Source organism: Rhea americana, unplaced genomic scaffold (genome assembly GCF_003343005.1).
Source record: "Rhea americana isolate MKP2758 unplaced genomic scaffold, rheAme1 scaffold_54, whole genome shotgun sequence".
In the NCBI taxonomy this organism is placed as follows: domain Eukaryota; kingdom Metazoa; phylum Chordata; class Aves; order Rheiformes; family Rheidae; genus Rhea; species Rhea americana.
Window position 1 is genome coordinate 3,347,553 of NW_028186690.1, and position 19,130 is coordinate 3,366,682.

The window sequence follows — 19,130 nt, forward strand, 5'->3', positions numbered from 1 at the left end:
ATTTAATTCATCTAAATTTATCCAAGTGCATGTTGATGCACACAGATATGATGGTGATGACTACCACAGATAAATCACAACAGACTCATCCACATTAGTTTTCATTTTTAAAATATTGTTTAGTTCCAAAAGGAGCTCCCATTTTTCCTTTATTAAAAAGGACTCCATCCTGGTGTTATTTCTCTACAGTCGTGAGATTTCTCTTCCATTAATGTGTTTATCCTCTACACATAGGTCTTCCTCACAATATTCCTCCATCATATCCACCTAGATAACCAGGAGTCTCCCTGACACATAGGCTTGACTTTAATGATTATTAAAGAATACTGCCTTATTATGAATATAGAATGCAATAAATCATGGACATGGTTGCTGCATTGCTGTTTGGTAGAGCTCTAGCCATAGAAATTAAGATCAGCTAGCTATTACAGATGAGAAAAGCAATATTCACATTTAACATCCAAAATATAACTTTTAACATTAATCAAGTCTAGACAGCCAAGACAGAAGTTCAGAATAGTTAAGTTCCTGTTACTTTCCTAACCAGCAGAAATCTGATGCTTAAAAGGTACTTTCTTGTTGGCCCTGACAGCTGCGTAGGAAATTAAACCCAGATACTCAGTTTTGAGGAGTTCAACTCCTAATTGCATCTTGGTACCAAATGTCATACAGAGACTGGGCAGAAAAAGCACTTAAATCTCTGTTTAAGGCCTCCAAGCAGTTTGAAGAACTGATATGAGTTAGGTTCTAAGGATTTCTATCATACTGACACTACTGAACTGAACTCACCAGCCCATTCTAAGCTTTCTAGAACAAGACTGGAAAACATAGTGATACTCAACTTTTTATACAGTTAGATACTTAAGTCCTAGGACATACATTAAAATCCATTCCGAGAGAGAAGAGGCCCTAGCTGTTTTCTTTCAAATGCAAAGGAAGTTCCCCTTATCTTCAGATTACACGGCCAAAGATGAATAGCCTCAGCAAAAAGAAAAGTTATGGCATGATTGCAAAAAAGAGCAAAAGGTGTGCACAGGCTCAGTTAGGTGTTCTGACCCAAATATGTAACTTTTCACATGTCAGTAGAAGCATCTTAAAACATACCATCAGGTATTACTGTTGCTCCACCTCTGTGGTAACTGTTTTGCTGTGAAAGTGTTGTATTAACACTGCAAAGTATTAAGTCCTAACTCAATCAGAGTTTTCAATAGCTATGCACGTATGTTCTGTAATGCATTACTGTTCTGTTTTGCTAGACTGTTTATTTTGTCCTGATACATATTCGGATATCTCTACTCTTTCCTCTTTTCAGAAATCATACCCTAAATACAAAACAGCAAAAGATTTTGTTAGCTTAAACTCTACTGCATGACACTATTTTACCCCTAATTCAAATTAAAACAATTAAACTTTCTCTGTAATAGTTTCCCAGCACCACAAAATACACCTGTTTTCCCCAATATATCTTAATGTAGAAAAGCAACAGCAAATATCAAGTTTTATAATCCTCTCAGAGAGATAACATTCACTAAGTTCCCAAAAGCAAACAAAAAACAATTAACACGATGACTTTTTAGCTTACAGACAACATGAAATCAGAAAAGCTCAAACCACAACAATCACCAAACTTATCTGTCACAGAATTATTACTGGAAAAAATTCAGTTTAATGCGGCACTTACTTTTCTGYTAAGCTACTCTTACTACACCCAATYACTAGGATCAATGTCATAAGCAAAGACTAAGCCCACAAGTTTGTTTTTTACTGGAAGGAAATTTATATTCCTTATTCCTACAAATTAACTGTGTGTGTTGAGGACATGGATTCTACCCTCATGGACAACTGTGTTTGTAAACAAAGTATTTTACTCTTGAAATAGGCACTAATAAAGAAAATGTAACTGTAGATGCAGGTTACTGTCAGCAATTAAAAGTAATAATTAGATCAGAAAGGAGAATAATCGGTCACCTCTCATTTCTGACAAAGTTATACAGGACTTGTTTTTACCACAGGTAAGCAATCAAAAAAGAGAACAGAAAAACAACCACTTTTCTACCAGTATTGAGATAGGAAAACTGAAACTTTATAGATTAGATCTTTTTGGAGCATTTAAGGTTTAGATGTAATGTTTTTAAATAGTATTCAACAGGCAACTGGCACAGCACCAGTTGTTCTAACAATTACCGTTTTTATTCATGTTTATGTATGTTCAAATAATCTAATAACAATCATGCAAATATATCCTACTTAAAGGAAAATATTAATTTTCTTCCATTTTTGAACACATGTAAGTGAACAGCATAACAAGTAGTTATCTTCTTGCACAAGATTGTTCTGTGTTGCCTTTCAGCTTAATGATTCAACGCATGCAAAATAAGTTAATCTTATAAACTAGTCTGAAGTGCCCTTTACAGCTACCAGCTGCTGCTGTATTTTGACCTCAGGCTGAGTGTGTAAATGAGATGTTGCTTCTCAATGCATTAAATTTGTAAATCATATTTACAGTAAACAATAGAACAATCTCTGATGATTAATCTATTTGCACATTTATCTGGTCAACTTTCTGCATTCTGCCAAGTACCAAGAAACTGTCACTTCAGTTAGTTGTGGTTTGTCAGGACCAAACTCAGTCAAAAATATTTAAAAAGTGAATATTAAGTTTTAACAGAAATATATAATCTAAGTATTTCTGTAACACATTGAGTAAGCATCAAAAGGAGTATAAAAACATCCAACTCAAGTTCAGAAATAAATTTTTTTTTTTTAAAAAAAAGATTATGCATTTCAATTTAGAACAAAGTTTGGTATATAAATGTATTTAGTATTTGAAAGACATTTGCCATGTACTTTACAAAAATAGCTAGTTCTCCCTTGAGTATTGTAAAGAAAGCTTTTGTCCAAACAAGTGGGAATTAGAATTAACTCCAAAACATAATAATCCCATGAAGTTTAATAAGATTTCATGGAGCAGTTACTATCTACTGTGTATGTCACATCACTATTAAACTAGACATACAAATATCAGACTATCATCTTCAGTCATAATAATATACAAAATTGTGCTTTTAAAAATACCTTTATTTTAACAAGTCAAGTTTTATCCTTGAACATTAGAGGTCACTGTGGGACTTCCTAGAACATATCCAGTATACTCAGAGTAATAGTCATTTGCCACCATATTGATTTTGAGCCTSACATTTGTGACAAGTTCATCAATTATCACATATATTTCATTTACATTGTCATATATAGCAATACACAAAACAGCTAAAAGTAAGCCTTTGTGGAATACATAATTAATATTTTTATTGAAAAAAAAAAAAAAAAAAAAAAAACAAAAAGGAAAAGCACCTAAGAACCTAGTTCCATCAGAGGAGCACAAGTTGTGGGGATTTTAGAATTTACAGATTAAATAATTTCTGGAATAAACTAACAATTATTTCACAAAGCAAGAGACAAAGTATCCAACTGGTCGTTCTCCCTTTTATCTAAGACTAAATATAATAACTCAGGAAAATAACAGTTAAAATATTTAACATCTTTTCATAAAGGGAATAGTATACTATTTATACTATTTGGTTCTTTCAGACTTCAGGGCTTGCAGTGCACATTTCAGATACCAATTGACACTTTTTCACTTAACAGATGAATAGAATCATATTTCTCACTTTTGGAGAAGACTAAATAATTTCAGTTGAAAAACAAACAAAAGAATCCTAAACTTCTATAAAACCAAAGATGTTCACTCTGCAATGACTGATACTGGTTTTAAGATTATAACCAGAATTTTTGGTTTTCAGTACATCTAATCTTTACAATTCATATCATATATACCTTAAAATACACATTTTCAACTGAACTTGGTTCTAGAATTTAGAAGAGTCATTTTCAAGTGTGAGAATATTTTTTCAACAGAAAGAATTCTAATACGCAGGAATTCGGATTTGTTTGTTCTTGCCCAAGTATTCACTGAGAGGGAAAAAATCTTAGAAAACTCTATAAATAGTATCAATATAAAAACGTAGGATATTTTTAGAATAACCTACCTACCTGGAATTGCAACTAAATATCATTGGTCCAGAAACATCTTATAATCACACAGTGCAGTGTTATTGTTTTTTTTAATGAAAACTTATCTCTGAATTAAAAGCAAATCATAAGATCTAAGTAGTGCAGAATAGTTGGAAACTGTGGCACACTGGTGAACTTATAAACATCTCAAAACAAAACTCCAACTGTGAAACCTAAAACTATTGATCATCATTATTCAAATATTATTCCTAAGGATCTAGGTATCACCCACTACTATACACTATGTAGAGCCATTTCCCAAAAATTAGAGAGAAAATTTCTTTCAGTAACCAGATAAAAGTTATACAGAAGAATTTATAATTGTTAAAGAATGAAAGACTACTAGAAATCTGGCAATCACAATAGTTAAAATTGTAACCGTTAAGAAATGCATCTGCTGGATTCAGTTACAATACTGCATATTAGAAAGTAAGTCTAGGTCTAAAGTTTTAGAGCTAATTTTGCTAATTTAACCTGAAAATCCCCGAGGGATATCTTCCAAGCATCTTCTGTTCATAATTAATTACCATTTTTTCCCCAACGAACAATGATACATCCTTAAAATTTACTGCAGAGAAATATGCAAATTAAAAACGCAATAGATTAATAATCCACACTGGGACAAATCTTCAGCTATAGATTAATTAGCTCCAACATGACTATATCTTCAGTGTAGTTATACTGAAACAGCAGAAGAGTGCTTTAAAATCTTAGGAGAAAGAGAAGTATCAGAGAGATCGTTGCTATCTCTACAGCTCCTCCTAGGAGAGAAGATTCAGTAAATTATTAGTAGAAAAAAAGCCTTTTTTATATATATATATAAATTATCCCATATAGCATTTTAACTGAATTTGCATCAAACTGCCTCATAGCTCTTCACTTCTAATATTTTTACAATTATTTTCATTTGTATTTTGATAGTAACACAGATTTTTTTTTTTTAATTTGAGGTATATTTTATACCATCCTACACTTACCAAAAGCTTATACACAGTGCTACAAAAAGTACAGCAGCCTTGATCTTTGAAGCACATGAACTCCATTTAACTCTGCAAATATTGAGGTACAAAATTCATTATCTGTGTATTTTGTACAGAATTTTGGTCTAGAGAACATTATTCTCAATTCCCAAAACGTGTGACCAGCACTAAGCTTTTAATTCTGGTGTATAAGTATGAATGTATACACATACTTTCTGGGGGAGAAAATAAAAAAATACTGTTGGTTTAAGAAAGTTATTTAGAAAAATGTGAACCAGCTTTCCTAGACCACCATTCTCATTTTTTTAATATATCAATATACTGAATTAACGCAGTAAGCTCCCTGAAAGAACCAGGATCTGATACAAAACAGAATATCAACTAATTAAAAGATATTCAAGGTTAGAGCCTACCTAATGTTCAGCTACAGTTTTTCTATCTATGCTTTTAATTGACTTCAAAGAAAATTATTTTTCCTTTAAAAAGTAGGAATACCACAAAGGCATTTCTAGGAACTGGCTCAATCTATCTTTAAAAAAAATACCGTAGACTTTATACAGAGAATCAGAAAATACATATTGAGGGACAAGCACCAGACAAGGTAAAGAAGCCACTGTAATAAGTGATATCGTATAATATAACCCAAAATAATAATTTCTGTTTCAGATATCTGGGATATACCTGACAGCAGGTCTCTAGGATCCTTCTAATTGAGTGATTTTTTTCTGTTACAAACTGGACAAACACATCTAAGACAAAYTTAATGAAGAATATCTTTAAGTATCTGGTTGGAAGAGCAGGAAAACATGTTAAATAATGAGAATTGCATCGAGTCTATAGGACCAAGAACAGTATACGGCAGAAAGCCTAGCTGCAGACAAAGTGGTAGTGAACTGGGGAACAGAACCTTGAAACTATTTTCCAAGTCTCTGCTCCTTCCTACACAAAGGCTGTTCATGCTGCTTCACCTGTACCTTGCAGGGAGCGGCCCCAAGTTCTTTCCCTTACTGATCATCACTAGAGTTAAAAGTTCATGGCGGAGAACAACACTTCACAGTATTAGTTTCTTCCCTTGTTCTTAATCCAATCTCCTCCCACTTGGGGAGGTAATTTAAAGGAGCAAAAGACAATGGAGGAATCCAGGCAGACTGAACAGGAGAGAGACCAGGACTCGGGAGAGACTTTAGGAGCGGGTCGGTTAGGTAAGGCTGCCGTGAGCTTCTGACTCATGCCGCGGCTCACGATCACGAGTGGCGTCCGCCGGCAGCACCCCCGGCTCCACCACCGGGGCGCGCCTGCCGTCACGCAGAACCGCTGCAAGAGGCTCGTCTCCCGCGGGGCAGCTGCCATCCAACCCCGCAGCGCCCCGGCGGCGATGCTTCCCTGAGCAACACCCCCCACACGCACCCCGTCCGCCCAACGGCCGCCCAACGGCCCGCGGCGGCCGCGCGCTCCTCGGCGGGCGGGGCTGGCCGCGAGCTCGAAGCGAGCGGGGGGCGAGGGGGAGAGAGGGAGGAGGACACGACGGCGCTCCTGGTGGCTTGTCCGCCAGGCGCAGCGCGGCCGTCCCCGCCCCGCCGCCCGGGCTTGCCCCCGGCCCCTTCTCCTCACGCCCTACCCCCCCTCCCTCCTTCCGCACGGGACTCGGCTCCCCCTCCCCCCGCGCGTTCCCGGCTCTCTCGCACTCTGATCCCTCCCGGCTTCCGTCGCTCCACTCCGCCTCCTCCCCCGCCAGCCGCCCCTGCGCCGCTTACCCCTTCCCGGCGCTACCACGCTGAGCGGGGGGAGGGTCGCGTGACGGCAGCGCGTCCGCCGCGCGCACCGGGGAAGGGGGTTGGAGGGGGCCGCGAGGTGGGGACCGCGCGCCGCGGTCACGTGGGCAGCGACTCAGCCGTTAGCCGCCCGGGGGAGGCGGGAGGGGGCGCGCTCCTCCTGTAATGGCGGCCCGGGGCAAGCGGCGTGCCACGGCCTGGCCGGGCCGCTCCGTGAGCTGCCGCGTCTATCCCAGCATACAAACGTGGCCTTTAAGAAGATCTCATTTGCCAGATCTCTCTATGTGTTCACTTTGGTTAATACGCTTTGGTTCACCTTGTTATTACCATTGCAGTGCATGTGTATGGAGAAWGGGGTTTTCCTCTCTGCTTTCCTAGGATGATTTTTTTGTTCATCTGTTCAAAGCCAGATGCAGGGCAAGCACTAAGGACAGTGTGTGGAATAGCGTTACTCCTTTTGGTCCAGTCAGATGGCTTAGATGCTACCCTATCACACCTTCAGTTATTTTCCTTTGCTCCAGTGCTTAGTGTACGGTGTTTCTGTTTAAAAAGGAAAAGTGAATAGGCCGCATGAGATCCATGTGACTTAACAAATCTGCTTTCTAGTAAACACAGGAGGTGACAGGTGTAATACCTATACTTCCCTGCCCTGTACCTTTAGGTACTGATCTTCACAAGGAGCGTAGGTGAATTTAGACACAAAATGAATGCACACCCTTAACATCTCTTGATATACTATCAGTTGGGAGATGGATGTATAATTTAGGTGAATGGAATTATTGGAGGGGGATACCTGCAGTGGATGGAGAGAGCTAGGTCCAAATATTATGTAGACCAGGTCTTCTGCAGCTCTTCAGAGGTATATGTATGTTTAAGCATCTAGGAGACTTAAAAACATCAGAAAATAATGCATCAAATTTAGGATTTTCTAGTATATTAGATGTGGCTGGCCAAAAAGCATGTTTAGTAGGCATTCAGCAAATGACCTGGAGATTAAAAGATCAAGTCATATAACAATATGGACTTAGTCATTCTTTGCCAAAAGACACAGTGATTTAATGCTTTGCAATCTAGACACATTTCTTTTCCACGACCATAGGACATCTACAGGGAAAGTACTATGGGCTGCTGGCTTTAGGTGCCACTCAAGGCCTTCCACTACGATAACGAGCTGTAGTTGCCTTCTAGTATAGTTTATAGAAATGGGAGTTAAATACATGTAAGTAATTGCAAGTAATTAAAAAAAAAAAAACAAGATTTTTAGTTGTGGACCTGACAGAAACAAGAACTGCCAACCACACTTACTCAGACTGTCTCAAATTTGCAAGTCAGTTTTCAAAGGAATGACTTTTTCCTCTCTAGCAAGAGAGAGAGAAGAGAGGAGAAAGAAGTTGTGTCTGCTAATTGCATCACATCACATTCTCCACTGCAATGTAAATTACAGTGTCATTCTACTTTTCAAAAAATACAGAGATTTGTTGTTGCTTTCTGAATCAGAGTAGAAAKATTGCACAGGCTTTGTAACACCTCTATTCCCTCACATCGCATTGTTTCCCATTCCAAGCCATCCAAGTTGTGTGTGAAGAAAGCTTGATGCACGCAAACCTCCAAAACCAGATGCAACATACACGTTATTTTCAGAATTATTTTATGATAAATTTGTAAGTGTCCTAATTGTAAAATACCTAAGGAATACATATTTCCTCCTTTGCAATGAAGCAGAGTATCTTGTAATTGTGGATTATTGTGTTGGCCATAAATTGCAGRGCTGCAGGGGTGACGTGTGGGAAGAAGCCGTGAGCTGCCCTGTGCCGGCTACAGCTTTGATCCAACCTGCTCTGAAAACGGTGGGAGCAACCTATCACATACCAAAACTTCAGCCGGCCACAGGAGCACACATGGAGCCCTTGCTCAAACATATTAGAGAGCCACAGCCTCTGGTGGGTAGAGGAAGAAAMAGAGATGATGTGTGTAAGGAGACATTGTTGGGGGCATGGCTGGAGGCACATTCTTTAAGAAGAGGTACTCCATGCTGGTGTAGGTACCTCTGAGAGACTGTGGCCCGTGAAGGAGCCTATGCTAGAGTAGTATTAGTAAGAAGCAGGAACAGTGGGTGAAAATGCTATCCATTTGAAAAAAATAACTTAGGCTTTTTAAACCATTTTCTGAGGAAGTTAAACATGTTCAGTTTTATTACCATTTTACTAGGCCAACTTACAACTCTTTCAAAAGCAAAGATATAAGATGTTTCAATATACTTTGAAATAATTGAAGTTATTTAAGAAATTTATGAAATGTTTAAGAAATAAATACTGAAGAAAATTTCARTAAAAATTTATCTGGAAATCTGCATTTTAATAGGCAGTTAGTAAAAACAAAATATTTTCCTTTAGATTCAGCACTTGGTAGAATATGTCAATTAGTTCTGTATRTATGTGACCTGAATGAACAAGATTTTCCTTGCTTTTCATTATCCCTAATGTAAAAAATCCATATATTAACCTAAAAGAGAAAATATACAAAAATCTAATTTTATTTTTTCCAACTAACTTCTGACTTCTTAMRGCATTCTCCTTAAGTACCCCCTCAATTTAAATTTGACAGGAGGAGCAACTGACTGCTAGCACAGTAGRTGTTTTAATGTGTTTTCCCTAATAGATAATTTAAGAAGAAATCCTTCCTATGAGTTACCATGGAGGTATAATGTATTGGGTTATTGGGTTGGTATAACAGCAAGCAAATTTTTCTAAAGCATGACATTAAATTTCTGTTATGATTTATCTGTCCAGGGCCAGGGAAGAAAGGCCTAGGGGGAAGAGAGAGAGAGAGGCATGATGCATGACAAGTGTTCATACCAATGAGGGGGAGAGGACATTGCATCTAGCAACCTCTTTCCTCAATTCCCAAAATGTCTTCTCTCTGTTCACTGTTACAATAGCCATTTTCTGTTGGTGTAATGAACTGAGARCTTTGCTTTCTGTCTTTCTCATTCTTACATCTTCAGAAGTTGATCTACTYCTCACAGTTTTAAGACAAGCCGAGACATTGTGATGGTCCCAGCACTAACATGAGGTTTAGGACTGTAAAAGATGACTACAGTGGCAGAAATGCTAAGAATTTTCATGTCTTGCTGCTTMCTGAGGCTGGAGGAAAAGGAAGTTACTCATCTGTTTGCTGCAGACCACCTCCTCCCCCCTGCCAAATATATATTTTTAGTTTATCTATTTTGATTATATTTCTATATAAAATCTCTCTTGTGAATAGTTCCCTAAACTGCCCTTCTGTAGAGCTTTTTTACTCTAAAACATGTTATTAAATGTGAAATTTAACAAAAATCATSAGGGCTGCTGATGTCTTTTAAGAAGATGCCATAAAAAGAAATTCAGGGATGTCTGAAGGAGAAAAAAGAGTCTGTGAACTAGAAAAGTGGCAGTTGATTTGTCCAGTACATGATTTCTCGATACAAATAACTAGAATATGACCTATATCTGTTGATGTGAATCACCGTAAATCAGAAAATCCATTCAGCTTTTCCTCTCACGGTGTGGCTAAACGTAAGGAACTGTAGAAACTGTAATATTTTTATGTTTATCAGTAGGCAGTGCGCTTAAAACATTAAGGACAAAATATATCAGGAGTATAGAGSCTCTCACTTTTTAAGCGTTATTGTGCCCCGTACAATTTACTAAGTGGAGGAACAGCCACATAAAATATGACATCAGCCAAGGCCATAAATTTTCTTCATGACAGTACTGTAAGTCTAATGAAAGGTGTGTGGAGATATAAATCCTACTTTGTAACATTCACTCACAYATTTCCTTCAAAAAGCAGTAGTAGGAGTTGCTTTTGTATCATTTAGATGATAKAGCAAACACCTTGGATACATATATTATAACATATAATGTGCATGATCTAATCTTCAGTCTTAAGTCCTTTTATTTGCTATTTAAAATACCTGAATGTTACTGGATTGCTGCAGCCCTAATTTCTATTAGTGATGAAGATTTAGATCTGAATACACAGTGACTGTTACCACTGCAGGTGTTTTATGGCAGTTAGATAAAGGTAAACTTACTGAAATATTACTTGAAAATTACACATTAATCTTTCAGTACAAACCTGTTGTGTAAATTACATATGTTATAGAAACATGAAAGATTTTTGTTCAGCTGATTATTTTCTAGTGCATATCTAGTTTTGGCTAGACTGATGGCTACCAATGGCTGATGGCTAGTGTTCCAAACATTATTAATCAGAACTGAATTCATTATAATTCCAATCCTACATTCATTAAAGAATGAAGATTTTTGTTTTCTATCTCAAACAAGTTAATATATTAGCATTTAGAATCATAGAATCATAGAATCGGTAAGGTTGGAAGGGATCTCTCGAGATCATCTAGTCCAACGCCCCTGCTCAAGCAGGGTCACCTAGAGCATGTTAGACAGGGTTGCAGCAACAAGGACCCTCTTGCTGAAGCCCAGGCTTGAACCAGGGACCTTCAGATCTTCAGTTTAACRCTCTCCCAGCTGAGCGTTTGTGATTTCATGCAGAATTTTAGAATGTCTTTGTGCTTTTATCTGCTACAGTAGGTGCCAGTATGATCTGAAGCAGGAGGTTATTCAGGACAGCTGACGTACCTTCATGAGAAGACAGGCAGGTTCCTAGAGGAGAATTCCAGTATGGGTTAATATGTACATARAAACTACAGCTGGCTCAGGAAGTCTCTAAGAAAGATGCTGGGAAACTACTACTGCTAATCTGGCCACTTTCAGAATCAGTATGAGATACAMGATGACACTTTGGTCTGACTCAGTGTGGTCAGTATTTATAGTCTTATTTTTAAAATCTTTTTTATTTRATTCAGAGTATCGAATTATTTATGTTTATGATGATAATTATCTTGACTTTGAAAGTATGAATTGAAGGTACTTTGAAAGTATGAATGTATAGCTGGTACCTGTAGTCTGACTCTATTTTTATGCAGGCAAAATATTCTTTCCACAGTTTTTAAGATAGAAATCAACCTAAAACTATCATAAMAAGCAATACATGAATCTAGAAATGCTTATTAGTAAAATGAACTTGACAGACTCCGAGTGTAGTTCCTAATACAAGGCTCCTGAAATATATATACATACTCACATACTCTATAATTGTTACACGGTATTCCAAACAAGACATATCCAGCCTCTTCTCAAATCTGAATCTTTCAGTAATGCTTTTAATTTTCTCAGAAACAACTTTTTCCACAAAAAACAGAATTAGCTTTAACGTGATTTTATTAGCTGAAATAACAACATGATCTCACGTATTTGTTACCTAATGTAAACCAGTGATTGTTAGCCCATTTCATTTTTTGCTTTCCCTTGACATGGTAAGTCTTACRTTTACAAACACATAATTCTTACTAACTTTTTGTTGCCAATTAGCCTTTACTCAATGCTTTATTTCTTAATCATTAYCACATTTGAGCTATGTGCTCACTTTAAGCTTTCAGCACATTGTGCTGAAATAATATCTTTTAGCACTTTGTGCAAGAATATATATAGTATTCAGCCACTGAATTCCAACATCTTCATTTACAYCATCCTCAACATAAAAATTTTGTCTGGGAAATCTTGACAAAATGTTCAAAAATATAGCTGGAAAAAATTGTAGTATACTTTCAGCTGCAGTATTAGAGAAACATCTTAAGGGGCTGTTCCTCAATATTTCCATGCATTGAAAGCTGACAATATGAAATATTCCCATCCCAGACACTTCAGCAGATGAAAGTGAGTAAAGACGTTTAATATACAGCTCTTAAAATCAAATGCTGACTTATCTGCAGTTTCCTTTACTGTGATATGCTAAACAACTGGCAGGAAATACCYATTCTCATTTTTTACTTTTTGTCAATAGAATAATCTCTCTCAAAGACAGTAAAGTTACYAGCTGCAGATGATATATTATCAAAATTCATGCCATTTTATTTTTGAGGGTTTTTTTTTCAAATATCCCTGCTGCCATTTCATTGCTACCTTGAAGKAGAGAATGGTTTATTTTCCTTTCAGTTCTGAAGTAACAAATAACTACTGAAAATACTTCCATGCTTTGATGCATCAGTGGCTGAAATAAAGAAAAAGTACACCCTTTCAACCAACTCTTCAATTCTTTTTCAGTTGAGAGAGGAATGCGTTCTTGGCAATCCGTAAAACTCTTGTACCACAGTATACATTTAAACTAATCTAAGCAGACTGTGATGAGCTTATGATTTTATGCTAAAAACACCTTAAATTCAGCTCCCACTAGCTTAATCTCATTTTGCATTTTAAGAGCATGGAAGGTTAAGAGCAGGGGGCTAAAACCCCCTTGGAGTTCAAATCAAATACCCTGCATTTCCAAATATACCTATCATCTATAAGGTACTTAAGGCCTGTTTATTTTCTTCATATATTAAAGCAATGGATATTCAAAGAATGTTTACATAGTATTGAATATTTATGTTATTCTGAAGAGGTATGTCTATCAATATCAAACATAAAATCCCAGAAATTATGGGATTTTTTTGTAATATTCATGCACTTGAGATATGTATTGATGTGTGTTCACACACAGCCACGTCTTGTATTTATAAAAAGCAATTCAATCTTATAACCAGAAGGAAGCTCAATCATGATACATTACTAACACTTGCACTCCTGCTGTCAATAGCAAAAAATTGTGCTCCTAGGGAGTAATATTAGAAATAAATTAATGTAAGTGACATAATCGAGTCTCTACAAACTGGCATAGAATGAACGAGGGACCATAAATATTTCAGACAAAAAAAGTAAGAAGACCTGTTCATTCTTAAGCAATTCTTAAGTTCATAGAATCGCAKAATCAGTAAGGTTGGAAGGGACCTCTGGAGATCATCAGTCCAACCTCCCCACTCAGCAGGGTCACACAGAACATGTCAGACAGGGTTGCATCCAGGCAGGCCTTGAATATCTCCAGAGAAGGAGACTCCACAGCCTCTCAGGGCAACCTGTGCCAGGGCTCCGTCACTCTCACAGGGAAGAAATTCCCCCTCATGGTCAGGCAGGACTTCYTGTGCTTCAATTTSTGCCCATTGCCTCTTGTCCTGTCACACGGGACAACTGAAAACAGTTTGKCYCCRTCCCCTTGACACCCTCCCTTCAGGTACTTGTACACATTGATAAGATCCCCCCTCAGTCTTCTCTTCCCCAGGCTGAAGAGGCCCAGCTCTCACAGCTGCTCCTCATAGGGCAGGTGCTCCAGCCCTCGGATCATCCTCATAGCCCTGTGCTGGCTGGACTCTCTCCAGTAGCTCCATGTCTTTATTGTAGTGGGGAGCCCAGAACTGGACACAGTACTCCAGATGAGTTGTTCACTCATCTTCCCTAACCTATATATATATATGTATATATGTGTGTATATATATATATGATAATCATCACTTTAAACCAATCTTTTGTTAATCAGCTGCTCTGCTTATTCTCATGCTCATACTCTGTTTCTCCATTTCCATAGTTCTTTGTTTCCAAATCTTTTCTGTAAAACATTTCCACATTCTTCTGCCCAAAATCRTTTGTACCTGCCCTTCTGTCATAGTTCAGTATTCCCCAGTTTATGCTAATAGAATTGGTTTGGGGACAATGCTATAAATTGGGCCACTGAAATTAACAGCTGAATTGAAATAAATGTTTTATATCCTGGACTATTTCACTGACYGTGTTTACAGAAAGGCTCCCTGACCTTGGCATAAAAGTGGTGCCCTAAAAAAGGGGCATAGACTTTTCAGGCACAGATTTAAGAAGCTTGGTTGCTTAAATGGATATTGCTGATAAATATGCCATCCAACCATGGCCTGGAGGACCTGTGACCCAAGAGCAGCAATGAATAGTATGACATGAAAGAGAGTGATAAAATTGTAAACCTAAATCCTAAACCTGCTAATGTGCTGGAAAAAGTGGTCATGGCACCTTCAGTATTATTTTATTATTACACATCTCCATTTTATGACACATCTCCATTTCTTTACATTATGAGTCCCTAACATTATTAGGACCTTATTATTAGGTCCCTAGCCCCYAGTGTCCTCTGGGTCCAAAAAAATGGCTTTGAGACAATGCATTTACACAGTTTTTTCCAGCATCAAAAAAAAAAAAAGTTCTTTATCATAGGTTTATATTCAGTGGGCATCACCTACCAGCATGTATATACTTATAATATACCTATCCATATAAGAACTATTTGTCTAGACTTTGTGTATGTTAAGGAAGTGAGGTAGGACCCTTCTTTGACAGGATTCATGTCATCCAAAGATGTACGTTTGAAAGAAATGAGATAAATCACATTTTAGAAGAGCCTGTTTCTTTTCCATAGTCTTGATGACTTACTCAGCTGTAGACATGTAGAGGATATCCTCTACAGGATGCTCCAGRGGAGAAGCATTCCACCCTTCTTGCACCAGGGTTTTCTGGAAAAAAGTTGAAGACTGGTATCAAGTCCTGGAGGGAGCAGAGGCCAGAACTCACTTACTGATGTTAATAGTTGGCAATTACTGATGGTTCAATTGTCTTCACTTAAACAGAGGAAAAAAAAAAAGTCTGGTTGGGTTGATTATGACACTGTGAAAGTTACTGATAAAAAGAGATTTTTGGTAATTATAATTACCTTTCTGTTTATCAGTGTTGTTAGTCTTTTGACCGTCATGTATGGTTTACATTATGCCTTAAAYACACTGAAACACAACCAGATACTGCTTCTGACTGGTCAGGTAGGGAGCAGAGTATAAAATTGTGTGATGGAAAAGGAGAAAAAGTAAAACACAGGAAAATTAGTCTTGAAATCCTAACTATAGTAAGTAAAATTCACCTAATCTTTGATGGCCAGAAAACATAACTAACATATTATAATCAACTTCAGTGTGTGGACTTTCCTGAAGGAACAGTTGTTACCATCAAATTCTTATCAYAGGAAAAAAGGAAGTAAACATTATTCGCAAAGTCCAAAGTTTCCATTGCTGTTAGTGTAATGGAAATTTTGACCATCTAATCCAAGAATTATTAAATCAGACTTAATAATAACAGGAAAAAAACAGCACAACTACAGAGAAAAAAAATCAATAAGAATGTAGTTTAAATTGTTATACAGACTTCCAGCCTCCACCTGTTTCTCTCTAGTGTTATGCTCACCCTTCTACTGCCTCTCTGGGTACAAGGGTTTTGGCTTTAGTTCGGTGGGGATTATAGCACATCATCAGTGTCTTGAGTTCTTGCGGGAGAAGTATGATCTTGATGGTGGGRAGTTCTTCCTCTGCTTTGCTGAGAGGAGCATGGTGTTTCTTCCTTTTTCTAGGGTACATTTGGGGCTATTTCTAAATGTTTTCTATCATATTGTACACTTTCCTCTTTCCTAACTGGTCTGCAGCTCCATGTGGCATTTGGATTTACTATATGAYGTGTCTTCCGTATTGTAAATACTCGGTCTTTGTTATCCCTAAAACTGGCTTTTCTAGCTCCCAGGTCTGCATAATTTTTAACTCACCATTGATGACTTGTTTATAGCCATAGGGTCTCCTGTGTCATCTTGTGCCTCCCCTCCTAACATGCATAATGCAATGCACTGCATTATAAGTTTAGTCATAAATATTTCATTCTAACAGAATAATAGCTTGTTACTAATGTCTATGTAAAATTATGGTTATATCAAACARTTACACAAAATTATACAAAAGTAGATAAATTAGGCCATAACCACCCGATCATTAGAAAAATTGTTGTTACAGGTCAGCAAGCTAATGTGGAGCTCGAGTCTGCCAGCACAAGCTCAAGATAAAGCYTGACAAGTCCTGATGCTTTGCAGAGCTGGTATGAAGTCCATGTTCTGCCAGTAGCAATGGCACTGTTGTATTTACTGAGCTACAGTATTTGGAAATGTGAAAGTAACTCAACTCTAATATTACTTGTCATTTTGTAGTCTTCAATGTACTTAATTAAAAATAATTACACCTTTAGCATTCAGATCTTAAGGGCAATGGGTAAATCCTTATATTCCTTTTAACTGAGGAGTAGAGATTACTCTTTAGTAGCAAAAGACAAATGTAAGAGYAATTGTTATAAATTAATGGTTATTATATGCATCATATAAACCAGCTAATGAATATTTTGCTATTGCATACAGTATATTTTTTCAAGCACTGTCAAATGTACAGGATTAAATTTCCCTATGTGGAATCAGTATTTCTGTGCTGTCCTTTCTCATTGTAGAAGCTTATTTCTGAATCATTTCTCTTGTACATGTGTTTTAAAGGTRTGCAATTAACTGGTTGCAAGTTGTTAGGCAGTTCATGAAGTGTGAACAGGCCATTGAGTTGTTTTCTTTATTTACAAATTTCCCATATTATTCTTGGATGAGAGCAGGATGTTGAGCTTTCTTACCSTTTATATTATTCCTTGCTTGTTTCATCAGATTAAAAAGTGATTTTTGAAGCCATTTGCAGTATTTCAAATTCAATTAAAAATTAGTATCCGGGGGAGCCTTAATTAAAACATAATAGCTGTTAAAACATGAACACAAAACAGCACTTCTGCCGCTAACTCAAATACCAGGTTAAGGAAGTACCTGCATCAACAGCTCTGACCACTCTCAACTTGCTGTTTAAAAAATATGCTRGTTCTGAAGACCACAAGGATTTAAGAACTTTCTGTTGTTCACTGCTCAGTCTTCCCCTCACCTATTTGTTTCAGCCAGAGTAATAATTGTGTAGGGAGAGGATATCCACCCTTCAACCAAGAGATAGAGGGAGAGACATCTTAAGATTTGTTCAGAAACTGTGGTCTCATGGTTTTCAATCAGTGATATAATCTGCAAAGGCTTTTGTCTATTTATATGTGTTTCTAGCCAGCATTATTACAGTGTTGTTCCTCACAAGCATTATAAATAGCATACACCCTAAAAATATCCCTGTCTTTGTGCATATACATTACTTGCTTCTACTAGTCCTAGTTTAACTTATAAGAGTGGTCCTATGTGGTTTAGTAGAGCAACATGGTTTGCAACAGTGCCTGCATCCAGATTGCCTTCAGGTCTCTCCCACAGGCTTTTTATCTATCATAAAATGAATTCCAGTGGTATTTCTTCACAGTCACTGAGTCTCACAGGCCCTTTGAACCAATTGGAAAAAGTAAGATTTCAGTCTTTCTTAGACTTGTATGGATGACTCAATCCTTCAGAAAGCATTATCGCTACTTTTTGTTTAAGGTTATATTATTTTCACTGTCCTCATTTACTAGAATGTTAAATTCATGCTTTGCCCTGAAAAAAAGGACATTCTTTACATTCTTTACATTCAAACCRAGGATCCCCCATATAGCTCTTCATAAGGGACTATGCTTATGCCAGCTTTCAGCAGACACTTTGCTGTCACTACAGCACCATGGTGTAAGAGACTGATCCTCTGGGACTCAGGCAAGGCAAGGGAGAGATCTAGGAGCTTCACTAATAGCTCACAGGAGGAGCTAGATCTCAGACTCATTTCAGAAACTGTTCTTCCCTGCTAGCACCAGCCATAGACCTCAACAAGCCACAGTGAGCCACAGAATCCAACAAATGTGGTAAGGCTACCTAAATAGGCACATGCCTGCAGAATCTCAGCAGTCTGGCAATCAGCTATATCCATACCAGTCTTCAGGTGAGAGGTAACCCACTTATAAGCTACTTCATGGCTAACGGCAGAACTAGGCACTCGTACTAACAATGGAAAGACCTAGCTATAACCTGCTGTCAGGAACATGGCCATTTCAGATTCATGCAGGTGTACAGCATAGCTGCTTTAAAGAAAGCAGTTTCTGTAATATTCATGAAGGGCTGTTAGACCATGTACTAGCTAGTTTGTGCCTCATACCGCCACTACGATCAAGATGACACAGCATGCCCAGCTAGCTTAGAGGTTTAGGCAGAACACGTGTTCTTTCCCTGTGTTTGCTGAGGAGGTGGTAATAATTGTTATACTCGGCACTGGAAGTTTTACTAATCAAAATGGTGATTCATGCCTGCTGAGACTGGTCATGCTAATTCTGGGAGTGCTGGCCACAGTCTCAGAACACTAGTTTACCTTGTTTCAGCCTGCTAGCATTTACCTCTTGRGATAAGCAGGCACTCTTTAATACTCAACCAGTCTTGGCATCTCTAGTGTGAGGATAACTAGCTGTATTGTTAGCTCTTTGCTTCAGGAATATGTCTTGAAAAATGCCTTTTATSTTATGAAGGTTATCAGCTTGCTACAGGTTGAACAGATATCACTGGCCCATGTCTT

General features: G+C 37.7%; 1 protein-coding gene and 1 long non-coding RNA gene across 4 annotated transcripts in view; one reads left to right on the forward strand and one right to left on the reverse strand.

Annotated features, from left to right (window-relative positions):
• IMMP2L (inner mitochondrial membrane peptidase subunit 2) overlaps positions 1-6,879 on the reverse strand; it is a 477,417-nt gene extending 470,538 nt beyond the window's left edge. The window contains exon 1 of one of the 3 annotated variants that reach the window (XM_085318516.1): positions 6,806-6,879. Coding sequence is in view for 1 of the 3 variants with exons in the window: in XM_085318515.1 (XP_085174641.1) it covers positions 5,959-6,009 (51 nt within the window). In the remaining 2 variants the exon portion in view is untranslated. The other 2 variants (XM_085318517.1, XM_085318515.1) reach the window with 2 other exon arrangements.
• LOC146588122 (uncharacterized) lies at positions 6,175-17,019 on the forward strand. Its single transcript, XR_014897487.1, has 3 exons — positions 6,175-6,253; positions 8,590-8,763; positions 16,602-17,019. It is a non-coding gene; the product is annotated as an uncharacterized LOC146588122 (long non-coding RNA).
• The last annotated feature ends 2,111 nt before the right edge of the window (positions 17,020-19,130 follow it).